General features: G+C 35.1%; 1 protein-coding gene across 1 annotated transcript in view; it reads right to left on the bottom strand.

The window, feature by feature from the left end:
* The window catches only part of LOC134531619 (voltage-gated potassium channel subunit beta-2), a 331,150-nt gene that overhangs the window by 22,604 nt on the left and 288,348 nt on the right, over positions 1-20,198 (bottom strand). The window contains exon 5 of the mRNA XM_063367375.1: positions 1,369-1,575. Within this exon, the coding sequence (XP_063223445.1) occupies positions 1,369-1,575 (207 nt within the window). The remainder of the gene's footprint in view (positions 1-1,368; positions 1,576-20,198) is intronic.

Here is a 20,198-nt window from a genome sequence, read left to right on the forward strand (position 1 = left end):
TGGATTTTTTTATTAATTTTTTTATAATTTATAATGATGGTCTCTTAAAATAATAAAAATAAAATCACAAAAATTGGTTGCACAGTTTCTAGGTTCGCAGCAATCTAGCAGGTTCATAGGACACTGGTGAAAGCAAAAATCGCGAGTGTTGAGCACTTTTATTACAGGTTTCCGTGTATGTTCGCAAATACCCGGCATCCAGATATCTGTGCTTGATACTAGGTCTTACTGTGCAGTCTCACAAACTTTTGCCCATCTCTTTAAGTGCAGAACTAATGTTATTTCTTTCTCTCGAAAATTTACCAAACATCCTCGCTGGTCAACGTTTCTGAAAATGATTTCGTGTGCGCACATCACGACAACTGAAACATAAATGATACTTTGCGGGAATTTCCACCAGTTTACACCCTGACGGGACCATTGGTGAAAACTCGTGTTGCATGTTCTTTAGTATTCCGTCAAGATATATTCTACTAACAAAATTTTCAGTTTACTCGAATGACATTAGCGGCAAGAAAGCTATTGAAAACTTTCTCGCCCACATTTTATGCATATATATTTTTTTTCATTTACGGAAGTTTTAAAGATAAATTAGGCCCCTAGACTTGCGGCGCAGGCCCACGGTGTCCCATCAGTCTATCGGGACATAGTTATCATAGTTCGTATCTATACTATGAGGTTTCTAGGGATTTTATTTCGTTCGAGGCACAGGAATGTGTGGAACGAGATACAAAATTGATGTTTTTTTTTTCCTGGTACTTTATAGAATCGTGTAACGGATATGTTTTTGCGACAATTTCCCAAATTCAATCCAAATATATATTTTTTTAAATAAAACTATTACAAGTTGCAAGAAAACGGGCAATCATAGAAAGAACTTACCTAACTACCTGCAAACAGCCGATGGAGTATTTTCCAAGTGTTTTCTTATTTAATGTGCAATAAACGATTGTCATGTTAGCGAAACCCTATTGTGACCTGTTACAAAAGTATGTACATTAAAAAAAGTTATCAAGAATAACGAGGTAAAGTTCAATACCCATTATTTCTAAAATTTTTAGGGTTTTCTGAAAGAGCCATTCTTGTGAACAACGAGATATATAATATCCCTGCTGCGTGAAATGCAATTAAGGAAGTGATCAAAATAAACCATCCGTAATATGTGTCAATTAGTCAATATGTTGTATATACATATTGGTTTAAGTCGACAGAGTTTCCTCCAATACACTAGGCTCTGTAGCATTTAAGTTTAAATTATGAATAAAGTCAGAACACTAGTAAATGTTCTCCACGTGAGTGAGCTACGACAGTGAGGGCCTAGTAGCGGAACACAGTCGGGAGAATGCGACAGGTAGGAGGAGCGAGTACCTATCTTGTTGTAGAGCTCGGGCATGTACAGCTCGGTCTTGTCTCGACAGAACATGTGGTACTCGGTCTGCTCGCAGATGGGCGTCACGCAGTTGAACTGGCGGCAGTTTGTGTAGGCTTCCATGACCTCTGCAGCCGTCCACCGCGCCGTGCCCCAGTACATGGCCCAGCCCTGGCTGATGACGTGGTTGATTGCCCGCACCACTTCTGGAACATCACATGTGCGTTATAAGGTTCATGAATTCTCGCTTGCCTAAAACCGAAATTTGATGCAAGTAGTATGTAAATGGGGATACTGGCACACGGGTCCTGGGTGTGGTGCCTGTGGTGCCGACCGCCATTTTGGATTGTGAGTTCACGGTGGTCATCTCGGAAGAGTATGACCTTGAACTTGACCTTAACCTTAACCTTTAAATCTTCAAAATTTGCCAAAAATTGCCAGAATTTTCAAAATTTTACCCAAAATTCCTCAAATGTTTGGAAAAAAATTCCGCCAAATATCTCAAAAAATTCCACAAATCAATGCCTTAGAAAAAACACAAAATCCTAATCACGGCTTAAGCATTCATGTCTACAGCCTACGATAAGCCATTTCTAGGAATAAGGAAACCATGACTTACATATAGGATTATGACCTCACCGATGCAATTTCCGTTACGTCCGCCATCTTGAAAATCCGTAATTTTTATGTTAGAAAATCGGGAAATTTTTTTAAATTTATAAAAAAATTCAATCAATAAAAATTTCAAAAAAAATTATTTGAAAAAAAATTTAAATGTACACTTACGCCATGGAGCTCAAAGTCCTCAGTTTGAACCTGGTGAGGGCAAAAAAAATTGAAATGACCGAACCTTCTTCCAAGGAAGCCGCTGGCAGACTGACCCCCACCACTTATGTCAAAGTATATATATTGTCACCTAGTATGATGTCATGTCCACCATCATGAAAATCAGTAATTTTTAAGTTAGAAAATCGAGAAAAACTTTAAAAATCGTTTAAAAAATTCATAAATCGAATTAAATAATAAAAATTTAATAAAATCTTACTTAAAAACCACTGTTTCACTTATCGCTACTGTCACTATCTTGAATTATATAAATGTTTCTTGTTTCGTTACACACACGATCCTGGTTGAGTACGATGTCATCGTTACACTTTACGTTACTACCGCCATATTGGATCTTATTAATGTTGCATGTTTCGTTATGGCCGCCATCTTGAAAATCCACAGTTTCAATGCTAGAAATTCCAAAAAAATTCCAAATTTCACCGGAAAAATCACACATACTTTACATATAGAATAGATACTTGGTTCGATCTCTAAAGGAAGCTCAAATTAAATATAAAGAATACCACAAAAGTGACATGTTCAAGAAATAAGACACTGCAAGCTCTTTTACAAACAATATTTATTACATAATTTCTATTCTACTACAGGATCACTTGAAAATTTAGCAATCTTATAATCATTTAACCCAGCATAGGCGCGAAATGACTAATTCTTAGCTCCAATCGGTTTATACCAGACAGAGACCAAACAGAACATTTACTAACATAGTCCTCCTCTTCTTGACAGAGTTTCTGGATACTGTGTTAAACAGTTTGCTTCACATCGTTAGAATTGTAAATTACTGCAGCCGAAGTTGAATGCACACTTCTTCACTTCGTCTTCGAACGGATATGGCTTTCCATATATACAGTCCCACCACATGTTATATTTCAAAGGTCGTTTGTTGCTACGTCATCAGTTAGCTTATTGTTTATGTTCTGCCTGATATCCTCAAGAAAAATAAAAATGTCTTTAGCTCCAAATGCTTAATAGGCTCCAAATTCTCAATCGGCTCCAAATGCTGAATCAGCTTCAAATGCGCCCAAAGCTCCAACAGCTCCAAATGCTCCAAATGTTCCAAATGCTCCAACAGCTCCAAATGCTCCAAATACTCCAACAGCTCCAAATGATCCAACAACTCCAAATGCTCCAAAAGCTCCAACCGCTGTAAATGCTCCAAATGCTCCAACTGCTCCAAATGCTCCAAATGCACCAACAGCACGAAATGCTCGAACCGCTCCAAATGCTCCAAATTCTCCAAATGCTCCAACAGCTCCAAATGCGCCCAAAGCTCCAAAGCTCCAACAGCTCCAACAGCTCCATCAGCCCCAAATGCTCCAAATGCTCCAACAGCTCCAAATGCTCCAAATGCTCCAAATGCTCCAACCAACAGCTCCAAAGTCTCCAACAGCACCAACTGCTCTAAATGCTCCAAATGCTCCAACAGCTCCAAATGCTGACTCAGCTCCAAATGCTCCAAATGCTCAAACAGCTCCAATTGCTACAACCACTCCAAATGATCAAAATGCTTCAAATGCTCCAACAGTTCCAAATGCTCCAACATTCCCAAATGCTGAATTGGCTCCAAAGCTAGAACAGCTCCAAAGCACCAACAGGTCCAAAGCTTCAACAGCTCCAAAGCTCCAACAGCTCCATCGGCTCAAAATGCGCCCATAGCTCCAACAGCTATAACAGCTTCAACAGCTCCATATGCGCCCAAATCTCATCTTCATTAGCTCCAAGTGATTTCAATTAATTTTTTTTTATCGTACTTGACATGATGACTTGCATGTGTTTATTAGAATACATTTTGGCTGTCAGTGGTGACGTTTTTTACACCTTTAAGTTACAACTTTTATTTAAATATCAGATATCAAGAAATGGTAAATATCATCTTGAAAAAAAATTAATTTTTCTTCAAGATTTTACACATACATTTAATTTAAGCCATTATTGTATGTAGCCTGCTTCCCTCAGTTCTTTGAGTATGAAGGATATTTCTTTGATGTTCGAATAGTTTCCTGCACAAAGCGAACTATGTAGAAGTCTTAGCCTGTCTACCAATATGTTAGAATCTAGCCATGAGGTACAATCAAACTCTTCTGCTACGTTAATATTCCTTGCATGTTTATAGTAAATATTATCTCTGGTATCTTTCGTTTTAAAACCAACCACAAGGTCACTTTCGTCATCGAACCTGTGATTATCAAGCTTTATTAGGATAATTTATTTTATTATGTCGTTTCCATCGTTTTGGTCTCAAGCCACCAACACAGTCTTCGGTCTTGCATGCTTTAAGTGCTTCAGCAGAGTACTCAATCATGTCAGCCTTAGATGTGTCAGCACAGTCATCGATTATTTCAGCTTCAGATGTGTCACCACAGTCTTCAATCATGTCAGCATCACTAGCTTTATCAGGATAATTTATTTTATTATGTCGTTTCCATCGTTTTGGTCTCAAGCCACCAACACAGTCTTCGGTCTTGCCTGCTTTAGGTGCTTCAGCACATTACTCAATCATGTCAGCCTTAGATGTGTCAGCACAGTCATCGATCATGTCAGCCTCAGATGTGTCACCACAATCTTCAATCATGTCAGCTTCAGATGATTCATCAAAGTCTTCGGCCTTGTCATCTTCAGGTGGTTCTCCATCGTTCACTCTTCATAGAGACGACTAGATTTTGGTGTAAATATATTTTCATTTCTATTGAGGTTGCAACTTTCTTCGTTTGTTTTAAATTTTAAATTATTATCATGATCTAGATCAGTATTTTTAGCATTAGCTTTTTCACCTTCGTTCCTCTTCCGCGATGTTGTAGCCCAGTCTTCGTTATCTTTATTCATCTTAGTTGTACAGGTATTGCAATCTCTCTCCAAGTAATATCTTCTACTTAAGGATTTCTGACACTGACTGAAATGAAATGGTTATTGACAAGGACCCAAATTAAACTCGCTTCTCTCTTGTCGTTTCACATTCTTTCTCAAGGTAAACACCTTGCTACAGTATTAACAGTGATGTCGTTTAGATACAGCTACAGACATCGGACCAGGGTACATGTTAGCTTCTACAACTAATGGCAGATGAAAACTAAGAGTTTTAAATTAAAACCAATACTTAAATAGAATTTTTTAAATATTTAGTCAGCGATAGTTAAGTTATCTCATGCAGGTAAATAATATTTATTTATTTTATGCGGGATGCGCGATGTTTACTAACCATCACAAAGAAGGTTGGCTTCGCTAGACTCCAAGGAGAAGGAAGTTTGTTCTTCTAGTTAGTAAATTTTCTGGTTGGTCTCTGTCTAGCATAAACCAATTGGAGCTAAGAATTAGTCATTTCGCGCCTATGCAGGGTTAAATTATTATAAGATTGCTGGCTTTCGCAAGTTATCCTGTAGTAGAATAGAAATTATGTTATAAATATTATGTTTGTAAAATAATATGCGAATTTTTATTTCTCAAACCTGTCACTTTTGTGGTATTTTTTTAATTTATATTTAGCTTTCTTCAGAGGTCAAACCAAGTATCGCTTTAATTGGTAAAGTAATGTGTGATTTTCTCGGTGAAATTTGGAATTTTTTTTGGAATTTCTAGCATTGAAATGTGGATTTTCAAGATGGTGGTCATAACGAAACATGGAACATTAATAAGATCCAATATGGCGGTCGAAACTTAAAGTGTATCGATGACATCGTACTCAACCAAGATGGTAGGCGTAACGAAACAAGAAACATTTATATAATTTAATATAGCGACAATAACGATCAGTGCAACAGTGTTTTTTTGAGTAATATGTTATTTCATTTTTATTATTAAATTCGATTAATTAATTTTTTCAATGATTTTAAAAATTTTTCCCCATTTTATAACATAAAAATTACAGATTTTCAAGATGGTTGACATGACGTCATACTAGGTGACGATATATATAATTTGACATATGTGGTGGGGGAGTTAGTCTGCCAGCGGCTTCCTTAGAAGAAGGTTCGGTCGACATTTTAATTTTTTTTGCCCTGGCCGGGTTCGAACCGAGGAATCTGAGCTCCATGGCCTAAGTGTACATATAATTATTCAAATAATTTTTTATTAAATCATTATTGATTTAATTATTTTATAAATTTTAAAATGTTTCCCGATTTTATAACATAAAAATTGTGGATTTTCAAGATGGTGGATGTAACGGAAATTGCAAAGGTGAAGTCATAATCCTATATGGCAGTCATGGTATTCTTATTCCTAGAAATGGCTTATCAGAGGCTGTATACTTGGATGCTTAACCCTTTGTTTAGGATTTTGTGTTCTTTCTAAGGCAAAAGACTTTTGAGGTTTTTAAAAATCCTAATTTTTAATTGTGGAATTTTTTGAGATTTTTTGGCGGAATTGTTTTTCCAAAAAAATTTAATTTTGGGGAAATTTGAGCAATTTTGGGTAAATTTTTGAAAATTCTGGCAATTTTTGGCAAATTTTGAAGGTCAAAGGTCAAGTTCAAGGTCACACTCATCCAAGATGGCCGCCGTGACGTCACAATCCAAGTTGGCGGTCGGCACCACAGGCACCACACCCAGGACCCGTGTGCCAGTAGCACCATTTACATACACTGGGATTCTGAACTCGGATTACCTTAGTGTTTATGTTATGTTTTACGTTTTGTTTACCTCCAAGAAATATTTTTATGTTTACAAAATACACTAATCAATTAATTTTAAAAACAGTTAAGTAATGTTCATTTAAAATATATTATTTCTTGTCATTGCAAAAAAAAATTCTTTGATCACAATATGGCAAACAATTATTCATCACTCAAATGCAAAATAATTATTAAAGTATAATTTTTCTGATATAATCAACATGAATAATTATCTTAAAGATGGAACTTCTGGGTTTATCGCCTTTTACTGATTATTTGTGAAAAACATTGAGTTAATTTTTGTATAACTATTTTTGAACGAATAATAATTTCCTTGGAGTAACGAACTTTAATGATTAATTCTGTAATATTAGTTTTATTTTTAAATATGAAGTTTGAAATTCCATCTAAGTGTACACTTTTTAAACGGTTTATTCCCCTCTGACTCAAGTTAGCATTCAATATGTTAAGTTTTTTAGTGATTGTAATTAAATATAGATTCTCAAAAAATAAATACCGTAAATAATAGTAAAATACTTTATATTCTAATTTACACGCTTAAACAGGATAAATTAAACTAAAAATAAATTGTGATAAAATAAATTTATTTTAACGATAAGTTCACAAGAAAAACTATAAGTTTAAAAACAAAAACTTTCGAAATAATATTGTGTTAACATCAGATACAATAAATTTTCTTCAAAATTCCATTTATCCTGTTAATTTGGGTATCAGCATTTAGCGTAGTTCTTCCGAGATTTCGGTTATCAAATACTTCGAGAAAATATTTTATTTGAGGTATATTGTAAATGTAGGGTAAAGAAGAGGGTATATACTTAGTAGAAAACTATTATTAAGTTCAACCATTGAAACCTAAATTTCATGTTTCCTAAAAACTTCAAACGTGTATGTAATTTAATATTATTTTCAAAGGTTGTTAGTATGAGTTTTTGTTTGACAGGTGATTTGTGTAAGCGAAAAAAGTGCTTACTATTTACGAATCTTGCTCCAGCATTGGTGTCTGGTTTCTGTAGATTCATATTAATAAAAACCGAACAACTATGTCTTTATATAAAAAGCAAAAGAATTCCGTGACTGGAAATCATCCAACTCAGACACAGCTATATAGATCCGTCTCTCAACTTACATTCATTATCTGTCCGTTTAATAATAATTGTTGTATATTATTCTAATTCTGTCACGTTTTTATGCCGGTGTTTTTGGATTTATGATTTTCCGTTTCTTTCGGATCTTCGTTTTTCTGTTTAAATGATAACTATGAATTTTAATTGTGTCCTATTTTTAAGTTTAATTTAAGTTGTTGTGAAAATGCGGAATCCAGACATTGAGAATCATATCCCATAAAATAGGAATGAATTCGGTGTTAAGTGCGTATTTTAATCTAGAATATTTGTGTTTAAACATTTTTGTCTTTAAGCAAGATTTATTCTAATAAATTTAACTTTTATTATCCAGTAAATAAATTTTATAATATGTCAGCTACGGACTTAAATATTAATATAAAAGTTGTATTTTACGTTTTAACTGGTAATAACACTATCTTTTTTTTGCTGCTCTATATTATATAACTGGATGACACAAATATTTTATTTTTAAATAACTTATCTTTTAAGTCATTGAAATGGATTAAATACATTCATAATCAACATTAAAATCATAATAAACTACTTCTAGCCGGTAGCCCTGCCACATTGAAAATTTCTTTCATAATATGTGTAAAATCAAAATCTCTTGTAGATGTTGAATTAGTGACAGAATTATGTATAAATAACAATGTTATATTAAAATACTTTTAAAAATAATGATAAAAATGATTTTGTTTCAATAATAACGCTGTTTCTTCGCAAACCGATGCGAGCTTATTATTATTTTTTATATTATTATTTATTATTATATTTATATATTACTAGATAATGCCCGGCATGCGTTGCAATGCCTCAATCAATTTTTTTTGTAATTTTTTAAACGTATACTAAGCATCTCTCTTTATCTCTCTAATTCTCTATCTCTCTAATTCTCTATCTCTCTATGTATATCTCTATAACTCTCTCTATCTTTCTATTTATATCTCTATCTCTCTATATATCTTTCTACATATATACATATATTTCTTTATATATTTCTATAAATATATATATATATATATATATATATATATATATATATATATATCATTCTAGCGGACCCGACAGACATTGTCCTGCCCAAATGTACTTTTTGTGAGGTATGGATATAGCGGTAAGTATTTCTACGCTGGACATTTTGTATCTTCTCATTATACATACCCCTCCTCTTGGGCACACCACTGCCGTTACCAAAAACCTTTCCCATGGTTACGCAGAAGGCAACAACAATGCAAAAGCCCGTTGCCATGGAGGCTAATTATCAACAATGCTTAGTTTTTTTGCTTTTAAAGCGTGTTTTTTTTTTTTAGTTTTTTCTTAACTCAGAATCGAGATAAAATATCTAATTGTGAATCTAAACCATCCTCGAATCCCTGATAAACTCACACAAAAAATTTCATCAAAATCGGTCCAGCCGTCTAGGAAGAGTTCAGTGACATACACACGCACACAAGAAATATATATAAAGACTAGATAATGCCCGGCATGCGTTGCAATGCCTCAATCAATTTTTTTTTTGTAATTTTTTAAACATATACTAAGCATCTCTCTTTATCTCTCTAATTCTCTATCTCTCTATGTATATCTCTATAACTCTCTCTATCTTTCTATTTATATCTCTATCTCTCTATATATCTTTCTAGCGAACCCGACAGACATTGTCCTGCCCAAATGTACTTTTTGTGAGATATGGATATGGCGGTAAGTATTTATACGCTGGACATTTTGTATCTTCTCATTATACATACCCCTCCTCTTGGGCACGCCACTGCCGTTACCAAAAACCTTTCCCATGGTTACGCAGAAGGCAACAACAATGCAAAAGCCCGTTGCCATGGAGGCTAATCATCAACAATGCTTAGTTTTTTTGCTTTTAAAGCGTGTATTTTTAGTTTTTCTTAACTCAGAATCGAGATAAAATATCCAATTGTGAATCTAAACCATCCTCGAATCCCCGTGAACTCACACACAAAATTTCATCAAAATCGCGTACAGACAGACAGAAAAAGTACTGTTTGATTATAGTAAGATAGATAGATTATTCTTACATGTTCGCATCCATGCAGTATATGAGAAATCAGCATGCATAGCCCCACACCTATAACTATAAGTATCTGTTGCCCACGACTTTTTCCGCATGGAATTTTGTATTATCTTGCACCATTTAGAAATTTAAACATTATAACATAACAGTTGATACAGTTGTAGTGGTTTTCTTATGTTCACAAATGATAATTTTTCTCACCTCTATTTCAGTCTTTGCAATAAAAATATGTTACTACCTAAATTTTGAGTAAATATGTTTCTACTTTCAAATGTAATGACGGGAAGACACTTCATAAAATGTCTTTGTAAACCACATTTACTGTTTTTTCCGTCTCGAGCTAGAATGTAAAGATTGTCTGCATTACTGACCCGCGAGCAAGCTACATACATTTCAGAGAGAGAGAGAGAGAGAGAGAGAGAGAGAGAGTGAGAGAAAGACACCTATTGAAAGTCTATCTAACTAATTTTTTTTATGAGAGCATATTTTCATTAAATAAATCATGAAATCATTCAACGATAAAAGCTTTTTATTTAATTAAGCGGACGGGTTCGCTCCAAGGAGAAAATTGACGCGGCGAGACCTCGTGGACATAGAGAAATGACACACACTCACTATTTGTGTGGCTATGAAACATGATTTTTTTCTGCAATTTAAATTGTAATATACAAAAAGGGTATTGAAAATTGAAACAAATATGGCGACACTATAAACTGTCAGGATCTTTATTTTTTTCTTACTCTCTACTTAGTTCCTTACAATAGCAAAACTTAATGGCTTCTAATAATGCGTTGCAATTTTTGCTTTTAAAGCGTGTTTTTTTAGTTTTTATTAACTCAGAATCGAGATAAAATATCCAATTGTGAATCTAAACCATCCTCACTATTTGTGTGGCTATGAAACATAATTTTTTTTCTGCAATTTAAATTGTAATATACAAAAAGGGTATTGAAAATTGAAACAAATATGGCGACGCTATAAACTGTCAGGATCTTTATTTTTTTCTTACTCTACTTAGTTCCTTACAATAGCAAAACTTAATGGCTTCTAATAATGCGTTGCAATTTTTGCTTTTAAAGCGTGTTTTTTTTTTAGTTTTTCTTAACTCAGAATCGAGACAAAATATCCAATTGTGAATCTAAACCATCCTCGAATCCCCGTGAACTCACACACAAAATTTCATCAAAATCGGTCCAGCCGTCTAGGAGGAGTTCAGTGACATACACACGCACACAAGAAATATATATATAAAGATTATTAATTATAAGTATTATACAAAAATATTTCCGGGGGCTGGAGTCGGAGTTTAGTGCCTGGTGCCGGTTCAAAATCTTGGATTGTAACATCACGGCGGCCAACTTTAATGATCCACACCTTTCAACCTTGATATTGACCTTTAACCTTTACCTTTAAAAATAGTCTTAGTTTGCCCAAAATAAGGCAAAATCCGCCAAACTTTCTAGTGTTTTTGAAACAAATTCCGCCATTTAAAAAATTTAAAAAAAATAATAATAATTGACATTTCCAGGCAAACATTCCCGAATTGAGGAAAAATTCCCTTTTTATTCCTCAATAACGCCAATAGTTTGTAAATTCCCCATAGTGGCTTAAATTCCCCGGCGACAAGCCGCTCTAAGCAGCTGATGTAATGACTTTTACCATTAGGATATCACGTCCGTCATTTTGAGTTTATACGTAACCGTTTCAATTAACATTATGGCCGCCATGTTAATAATACAAGGTTTTTTATGGTAGAAAATCTAGAACAAATTTTAAACTAATAAAAAAATTATAAATAAATGAAAATTGAAATGAAGTAAAAGATTCCGCAATCTTAAATTATGGCGTCAGGGCCTTTATATTTAAAATTAATTATAATCAAAATTTTTATCAAAGTACTAAAAAAATAATAATTATTATTAATTGTTATCAAATTATTTTTTAAAAAGTATGACGTAACTGTTGCAATTATCGTTACAGCCGCCATCTTAAAATCAGTAATTTTTATACTAGAAAAATGGAAAAAAATTATAAACCAAATTTTTTTTAACCTAATTTAAATAATATTATTTAAAAACACCATTGCACTTTTTGTTACGGTCGCCATATTGGTTTCTAGATAGTTGCTCGTTTCGATACACTCGCCATCTTGAAAATCCGTGTTTTTATCATAGAAAATCGGAAAACATTTTAAAATTATAAAAATCTAATATCCAAATTTTAATTAAAGATTATTCTAAAAAAACGCACTTACGTCCTTGGTTTGAACCCGGTGACAAAAAAAAAAAAGAACAGATTTACCTACACTGAAACCGCCCGAAGACTGACTTTACACCACTAATGCCAAGGTATATATCGCCAGCTAGTATGATGTGTCCGCCATCTTTTTTTCGTCTGCTGGATGCCACCATTTTATCTTCGTCTGCTTAAGTGCACTACTGCCATTTTATTTTAATATTTACCCATTAGAGTAATGTATTAATTTTTAATTAGTGGCACCTGCCATCTTAAAATTTAGACGCCATCTTGTATATTTGTATTTATTGACCTAGATATTCGAGAAAAAATCAAAAAAAATATTAAATAAATTTGCAATTATTATAATGATTATTTTGATATGTCCCGTCCTTTGTTCGAGACTTTATCAATGCAAAAATTATTAATTTTATAAAAAAATATTATTTTCAAAAATATGGTGATAATTTCTAAAATGAGCTTAGTTTTCTAGTCAACCAGACTACAGTAAGCTGTTTATGGTATAAAGATAACTATCCTGATATTCTGTACGAATAACCCTAGAAAAATTGGAAAAATTTCAAAATTCATTAAAAATTTACCCTTTAATTTACTGATTTATTCGATCGATATAGATTCAGGGTTTAATCCATTGGCAATGCAAAAAATAATAATTATATTTTACAGTTCCATTAAATGTGTCAAGTTCAAAAAAAAACAACACTTAAAAATTTTAAATTTATTATATAATTTATATTCTACTACAGAAAAACTTGCTTAATTTAGCAATATTATAAACATTTAGTACTGCATTGGCTTGAATTGAGTAATTCATAGCTCCAATCAGTTTACCGAAGACGGATACCACATAGATCCTTTGCCTACATAGTATTTTTATCTGACAGTGTTTATCGATACTGTATTAAAAAGACGGAATTGAAAATGGGAGTATTCACTGTCTTGTATGTACACTTCTTCACTTTGTCCTCAAACTGATATGGTTTTCCATATACACAGTTCAACAAGTTATATTTTAAAGGTCCATATGTAGCTACTTCCTCAGTAAGCTAATTGATAACGTTCTGCCTGATATCGTTCAGAAAAGTACAAATGACTTTCGACTCACTAAACGTATTTAGATAATAGAAGTCTTTCAACGTTCCACGAAATACAGATTTTGCCAAGTGAAATCCGTTATCAGGTACTTGTAAGGCTCCGTCCACAGGTTTAAGCTTAGATTCATGTCCAGTCCTCAAGGCATTCGGTTGATGAACATCTGTTTTTGGGTTTGTACGCATAAGAGTCTCTAATCTTAAGCGAGAAATCGAAATATCTGCAAGTAGTTCATCAGTAGGCACACGGACCCAAACTTTGCAGTTTTTCGCATGCCATCTCAAATTTTCAATACAAGAAAACAAAACATAACAACCATCGCAGCGAAACTTCATACAAGTTGGATTCTGCATCCATTTACTCCGCTGATGTATTCGTGCATCGTGGACAAATGCCAACAACATATCGCAGTAGCTACAAGAATGTCTATTCTACGAAGTCAATTCTTTCAGGCCCGAAACAAAACTGATGTTACTGCAGTTGTACCAATTCCCCATGTACTCTTAAGCGAATCAATCAATCGCTGTTGTAGCGAAACCTTTACTTTCTGACGGACATCAGGACCTTTACATGTCTTCAAGTGTCTTTTCAATGTATCATTTCTTGAAAATTGCTAGCGACATTGGTTAAAACTTAACATTTTGCATGAAAGATTCTTAGCTCATTTTCTCTTCTCGTGGTGCCGAGCATTACTGTTGTTTAGTAAAATCTTGTCTCAGTAAAGACATTGATGCTCGTTAATTGTTGACGAATCGCCAACCACTGAAGGCGAAACGAACTTCATCGTGGTTTCTTCTGCAGACATCAATGTAGTCATTAAGCTTTCCTCTGCTTGTGGTACCACGACTGTTGAAGTCATCTCTAGCGTTGTCGTCAACGTTTCAAAAGGGATCTGCGTCATCATCGTCAACACTGACGTCAGGGTTTCCGTAGACGATGGTACAACTTCCATCGAGTTCAAATTTAAAGACCGTAAAGATGCCATCGAGTTCACATAAACAGTTAATAACGAGACTCATGCACCAGATGACACAAACTAGGTGATCCTTACACTATCGCAGCCAGTAAAAAACTGAAAATCCCGCAAACTGGACACTCCCATACAAACACGCAACCGGACGAATAATATGCTAGTCAAATCAAAAACCAATGACTATAATACACGAGTCAAAACCATATTCATAAAAAAACACACTAAAAGAGGTAGCAAATTGGGAAGCTAATTCGACAGAAGGAATGGGCATGCAATGAACCCACTAGACACGCAATAGACACACAATACACACAGAGGACACGAAATGTATACACAATTACACACAGAACATCAAGTGTGCATACAATTAAACACAGAATACGCAATTCACAAACAGTACACACACTGAACACACAGAACACACAGTGGACACATAGTACACAGAACTGGACACACAGTACACACACTGGACTTGCATTTTGACAAAAAGGAAGCATATTTTAATGAAAATTCAATGTGGAACTATACAATCTAGTAATAGGAATTCGATCTCGCCGCTATACAGTATGCTTAAACTGCTCCAATGCTCTAATAGCCCCCACAGCTCCAACAGCTCTTAGTGCTCCAAAAGCTTTAATGGACCAAGAGCTACAATGCTTCAATTGCTCCATCACATTCAAGTCCTCCAACAGCTTCAGGTTCTATAGTTGCTCCAACAGCTTCAGGTGCTACAATTGTTCCAACAGCTTAGAGTTCTGCAATGGCTCCAACAGCTCCAAGTGCTAATAAGTTCAAATGCTCCAATTGCTGCAACAGATTCAATTGCTCCAAGTGCTCCAAAGCTTTAAGTGCTCCAATGCTGCAAAAGCTCCAATTCTCAAACTACTCCAAAGCTCCAATCGCTCCAAAAGCTCCAACAGCTCCAATTGCTCCATGCGTTCCTATTGGCCATTAACTCCACTCCCAGACCTCTAAAGATCCATTTGCTCCAAGAGCTCCAATTTAACAATTGTAACAGTTATATAATATTTCAAAATTGTTGCCATGTCATCCTAATTGTCAAGGTAATGACGTCGGAAGCTTAAGGAAGCCTGGAGATATGGATTCTTAAGACTCGTTACGAAATTTTCAAGCCTTTGGCATTTTGGAGTACTAAAACAGGAACTTGTTCCTCAAAACGGGATTTTTTCCTTTGAAATAGAGGAAAATTTAAAGAATTTTTAGTCACTTTGAGTCATTTTTAGGAAATTTTATGGAAATTTTACACTAAAAATGGCCGCCAAGACGTCAAAGCAATTGGTCATTGAACCCATCCACAATTTACAGCCTGGGCACGGACAAACTTTCCTATACTACTCCCATTACCTTTAGTGGAGTTTATTAATCATTATCTTTTTACACGATACCTGTCCAACAAAATAAATACGTTGTCTCTGTCCCTATCATAGAGGCCTAATTTTTTGATTCTTGGAATAGTTTCCAACCTGGTATTGTCTAATGTAAGTCATATAGACCAAGCGTCTACAAACCAAGAGGTATTTTTTGATAATATAAAAAAAAATTATACATATCATGTCCAATATCGTGCGTTTAGACCAGACATCTACAAACCACGAGACCAATCATGTCCTGAGTACAGACTTAACGATCCACGGTCATTGAAAAGGAAATATATAAGGAAGGATAATCAAAAAATGAAGCACAATCAACGAGAGGAAGCAATATTGGAAGCACTATCAACGAAAATGAAGCACAATAATAAAAGAAGCACAATCAGAAGTATTATCGACAAAGAGGAAGCAAAATCAACGAAAAGGGAGCATAATTTAAGCACAATCAACGAAAAGGAAGCACAATCAAGGAAAAGATTGCACAATTATAAGAACATTCAATGAAAAGGAAGAACAATAAAAAAGAATCATTTATGGATGTACTATTAAAAAGAAGGAATCACAATCAAAAAGGAGGCACAATCGGAAGTACACTCGACAAACAGGAAGCACAATAAAATAAAGGAATCACAATCAAAAAAGGAAGTACTTTCGGAAGCACAGTCTACAAACAGGAAGCATAACCAACTAAAAGGAAGCACATTTGGAAGCTCAATAAAAAACCGAAGCTGTAGAACGAGATCTCAGTCTTAGTTTCTTAATCAGATTATAAGAAACAAAACAATATTTTTTAAAAATAAATTAAACAATTTATTTATCAATACAATGCAAGTTAAACAAGTTATAGTTATATGTAACCGGCTTCCCTTAGTTCTTTAAGTATGGAGGCTAATTCGTCGATGTAAGATTATTTTCCTCCAGGAACCGATGTCACCAAGCATCTCAGGCGAACAACCATTATGTTACAAACTTCCCGCCGTCATATTCCTAGAATGCATGTTATTATTATTTTTAAGATCACTGTTTTTTCAGTATTCATCGTAAGCTTGATGAGAATAATTTATTTTATCAAGCCGTTTTCATCGTTTCGGTCCTAGGGCTTCATTACACCTTTAGATATTGCCAGCTTTAGGTGCTTAATCACAGTCTTATCACCTGCTTCGGAGTCACTGTCGCCATCATCGTAGAAGTCAGCGTATTCATCAAGATTACTGTGAGATTTCGAAATCGTTGATGTCGGAGTTTCTTCATCGTCTTCAAGCTTATTTTTAAGAGTCCAACAGTTTTACAAAGTACGGAGGATCTATCTGAATTTGGCTTGGATGTATTCTTACTTCTCATGTTAAGGATACTTCCATTGTCTTCATTCATCCAAAAATCATCAAAGTCCTTCAATTTAAGTTCTTTGTCGTGATCAGAAAAGCTATGAACATAGTCTCGTTCAAGCCAAGGAATATTATTGACGTAATGCAGAACACTCTTTTTTAAAATAGTAGCTCAATCGTTGTCTTCTATCTTGTAAGTAGGCTTGGCCTTACAAATTCCGTCGTGTCTTTTTCAGCCTCCTCTTTGCGTAAACAACTTGCTTTACGATTATAACTTATCATTTTGCTTAGTGGATTTTTTTACCCCGTAATTCATCTCGTGTTGTCTACCATTCTTTCTCACGATAAATTGCACCTGTGTCCTTTCGATACTGCTGCAGTCATCGAACATGGATCCATATAAGTTAGTGGGACTAAAATCAGATATATATTTAGAGTTTTTAATTGGAACAGTAGTATGTAAAAGGGGCTCCTGTGCCAGGCTTAAGACTGTGGTGGGTGGTGGGGTCAATGACCGACCGACCTCTGACATTACAGCGGCTATCTTGGACTCAAAGATTCCTCAAAATTCCTCAAAAATTCCTCATATTGACTCAAAAGTTCTAAAGATTTCTCTTTTTCGAAGGAAAAATTCTTATTTTCTTACTCAAAAATTTTAAAAATAGGATTTCGATAAACCTCAAAAGACTTTTACCTTATAAAGAAAACAAAATCCTAAAAGAGGCTTAAGCATCCATGTCTACAGCCTCCGATAAGCCATCACAGCCTGAAGTCTGGTGCTCGAAGCCCCTTTTACATACTACTTGGATCCATCACTTAAAAATAATTTTTAATATTTCACCACCGTGAGATAATTTATCTCATGCAAGAAACCTGCTGCAAGTAATTCCTATTACCGCTAACAGATGGCATTACGTGTTGTGTTGAGGTAAATATTTATTTTTATGAAGGATGGGGGATGCTTACTCACGGTCTCAAGAGAAGGAAGGCTTCGCTAAACATCAAGGAGAAGGAAGTTTGTTTTTCATGTTAGTGCTTCTCAGCTGTCTCAAAGCATATTATTTGACTAAGTAATTGACGACTTTGTTTGAATTTACCTGAAAAAATATTGTAAGTGTTGATTTAGTTAAAGATATTCACTAATTAAACGAGACTGTGATAAGAATTGCTTGTCTTAGTACAAATAAATACACGCGGGGATTGTTTTCTCAGGAAAAAAAAGAAACAATTGGAGAAAATCAGTTGTAGTCTCACCAAATATAACCAGGAGCTCACAGATAAAACCAAAAAAAAAAAAAAAATATTGACAAGGATAACCAGGATCATACGGAGAAAACAAACAGAATATTCAGAATCACATAGAAGTAACTATCAGATATCTCACTATAAATAATCAGGAACAAGCAGAGATAAAACCTATAAAATCATAAAGGAATAAACAGGAGCACACGGAGAAAACTAACGCATGTTATTTTTCTAAATAAAAATCACTGAACACAAAAACGCAAAAAAAAAAATTATAAAAAATATAAATATTAATATAAATAAAAATAATACAAAATACAAATAAAAATTCTGCTTGTGCTAAAACTCTATCCATGCTGAACAATGGAAAAGATCACCAGCTGACGTAATGTACATGTACATAAGAGAAACTGGCAGGGCCCTTTGCACACGCATTAAGGAGAACAAAATAACGTAAAAAGGGGTGAAAATCAATAATCTATATTTGCCGAACATGCCTGGAACAATAGCCATAGAATACTCTAGGACAATGCTGCACTACTAATACAGGAAGAACACCTAATTAAAAGGAAACTTAAGGAATCAGAATTAATTTATTGTCTGCAATAGCAATATTCAGTCAACAAAGCATTGAATTAAAAAGTATATGGATAACTTTAATTAAGAGAGAAACCAATTTACTACACAACTCACTTTCAAACCAACATCCCTCACAGCATTACATTAGTCAATAATATCACACATTTTGCGCACGGCTAATCAGGATATCCCTCACCGGCCATTGGCTATGCAAGGAGAGGAGCTCTATCATATATAATCCCATAGTTTTCCGGTGTCCAAACACTTCGCACCAGGCAGTGGTGCAGGGAGGACAGCCTCTCTAAGACCTAGCTTCGCTGATTCATATTCAGTGTTTGTCAGCCACCACTGCTTCAGGTTTCAGGCGACCGGCGGGTCGGATAGCACGCGAATCCGCGACAGGGGTAGCACAATGGCGACAACAACACCGAACGACCAGGCGTCGGCCATGGAGACACAACACACAGGCGCAAAAAAAATAAAAAAAAAATTGAAAAAAACCTGGCGAGGGCATCTCTCTGCTCGAACAATAATAGAATAGGACGACCTTCATTTATTAATTTCACTCTCTTTTTTTCAGGTTTAGAAGACAACAGCCTGGGGGCTAGCTACAGCAATACTGGCTCAGCCTAACTTTGACCGAACTATATTGGAACGCAATAGTTCGGTCCCTAAGGCGGCCAGTAGATTACTAACCTATGTATTTTCTTTTTTCGTTCATCAACACGACCACACGATGATACGCCTGTGCGAGTGTCGGCCTGAACTACCTGTTGTTACATGCAATAATGGGCTAACTACCCTAGCATGTTTCTGTGTTCCCAGGGGTTCGGAGGAGCGGCTCGCACAGCTTTACAGTACACGCCACACCCGAGTTTAATTAGTTCACTTGCAAATACAGCACACTATTAAGCCTCTAATGCACACCAACATGACACTACATTACGCCAGCTAGCCGATCTAGTTGGTGGGGAGCTTCTCTCCCCCGCCGAATTAGGTGCACGTAATTTATATAGCTTACACAACCTACCAGCGCACACACAGGCCCGTGTGCCAAACTTGTCCAACAAGACACGCGCCCCGCCCGTTGATCCAAGTGATTCTACAAAAGTGTGGTGTGCACCTGATTTACAATGCACTAAGCGAGTTATAGAAACTTCGGTTTCTGGTCTCGCACACACTAACTCCCCCGGATGGCAGTATGATGGATCGGCGGCGGTGTCCAATTTTATATTCATCGTTGTGTTTATATGTTTGCTGCGCTGTCCAGGTTTGTAGTCTGCCTGCATTTAATCTCTCTCCTCGTTTTCAGCCGATTGTGTTC

This window comes from Bacillus rossius, chromosome 5, assembly GCF_032445375.1.
Source record: "Bacillus rossius redtenbacheri isolate Brsri chromosome 5, Brsri_v3, whole genome shotgun sequence".
Taxonomy (NCBI): Eukaryota; Metazoa; Arthropoda; class Insecta; order Phasmatodea; family Bacillidae; genus Bacillus; species Bacillus rossius.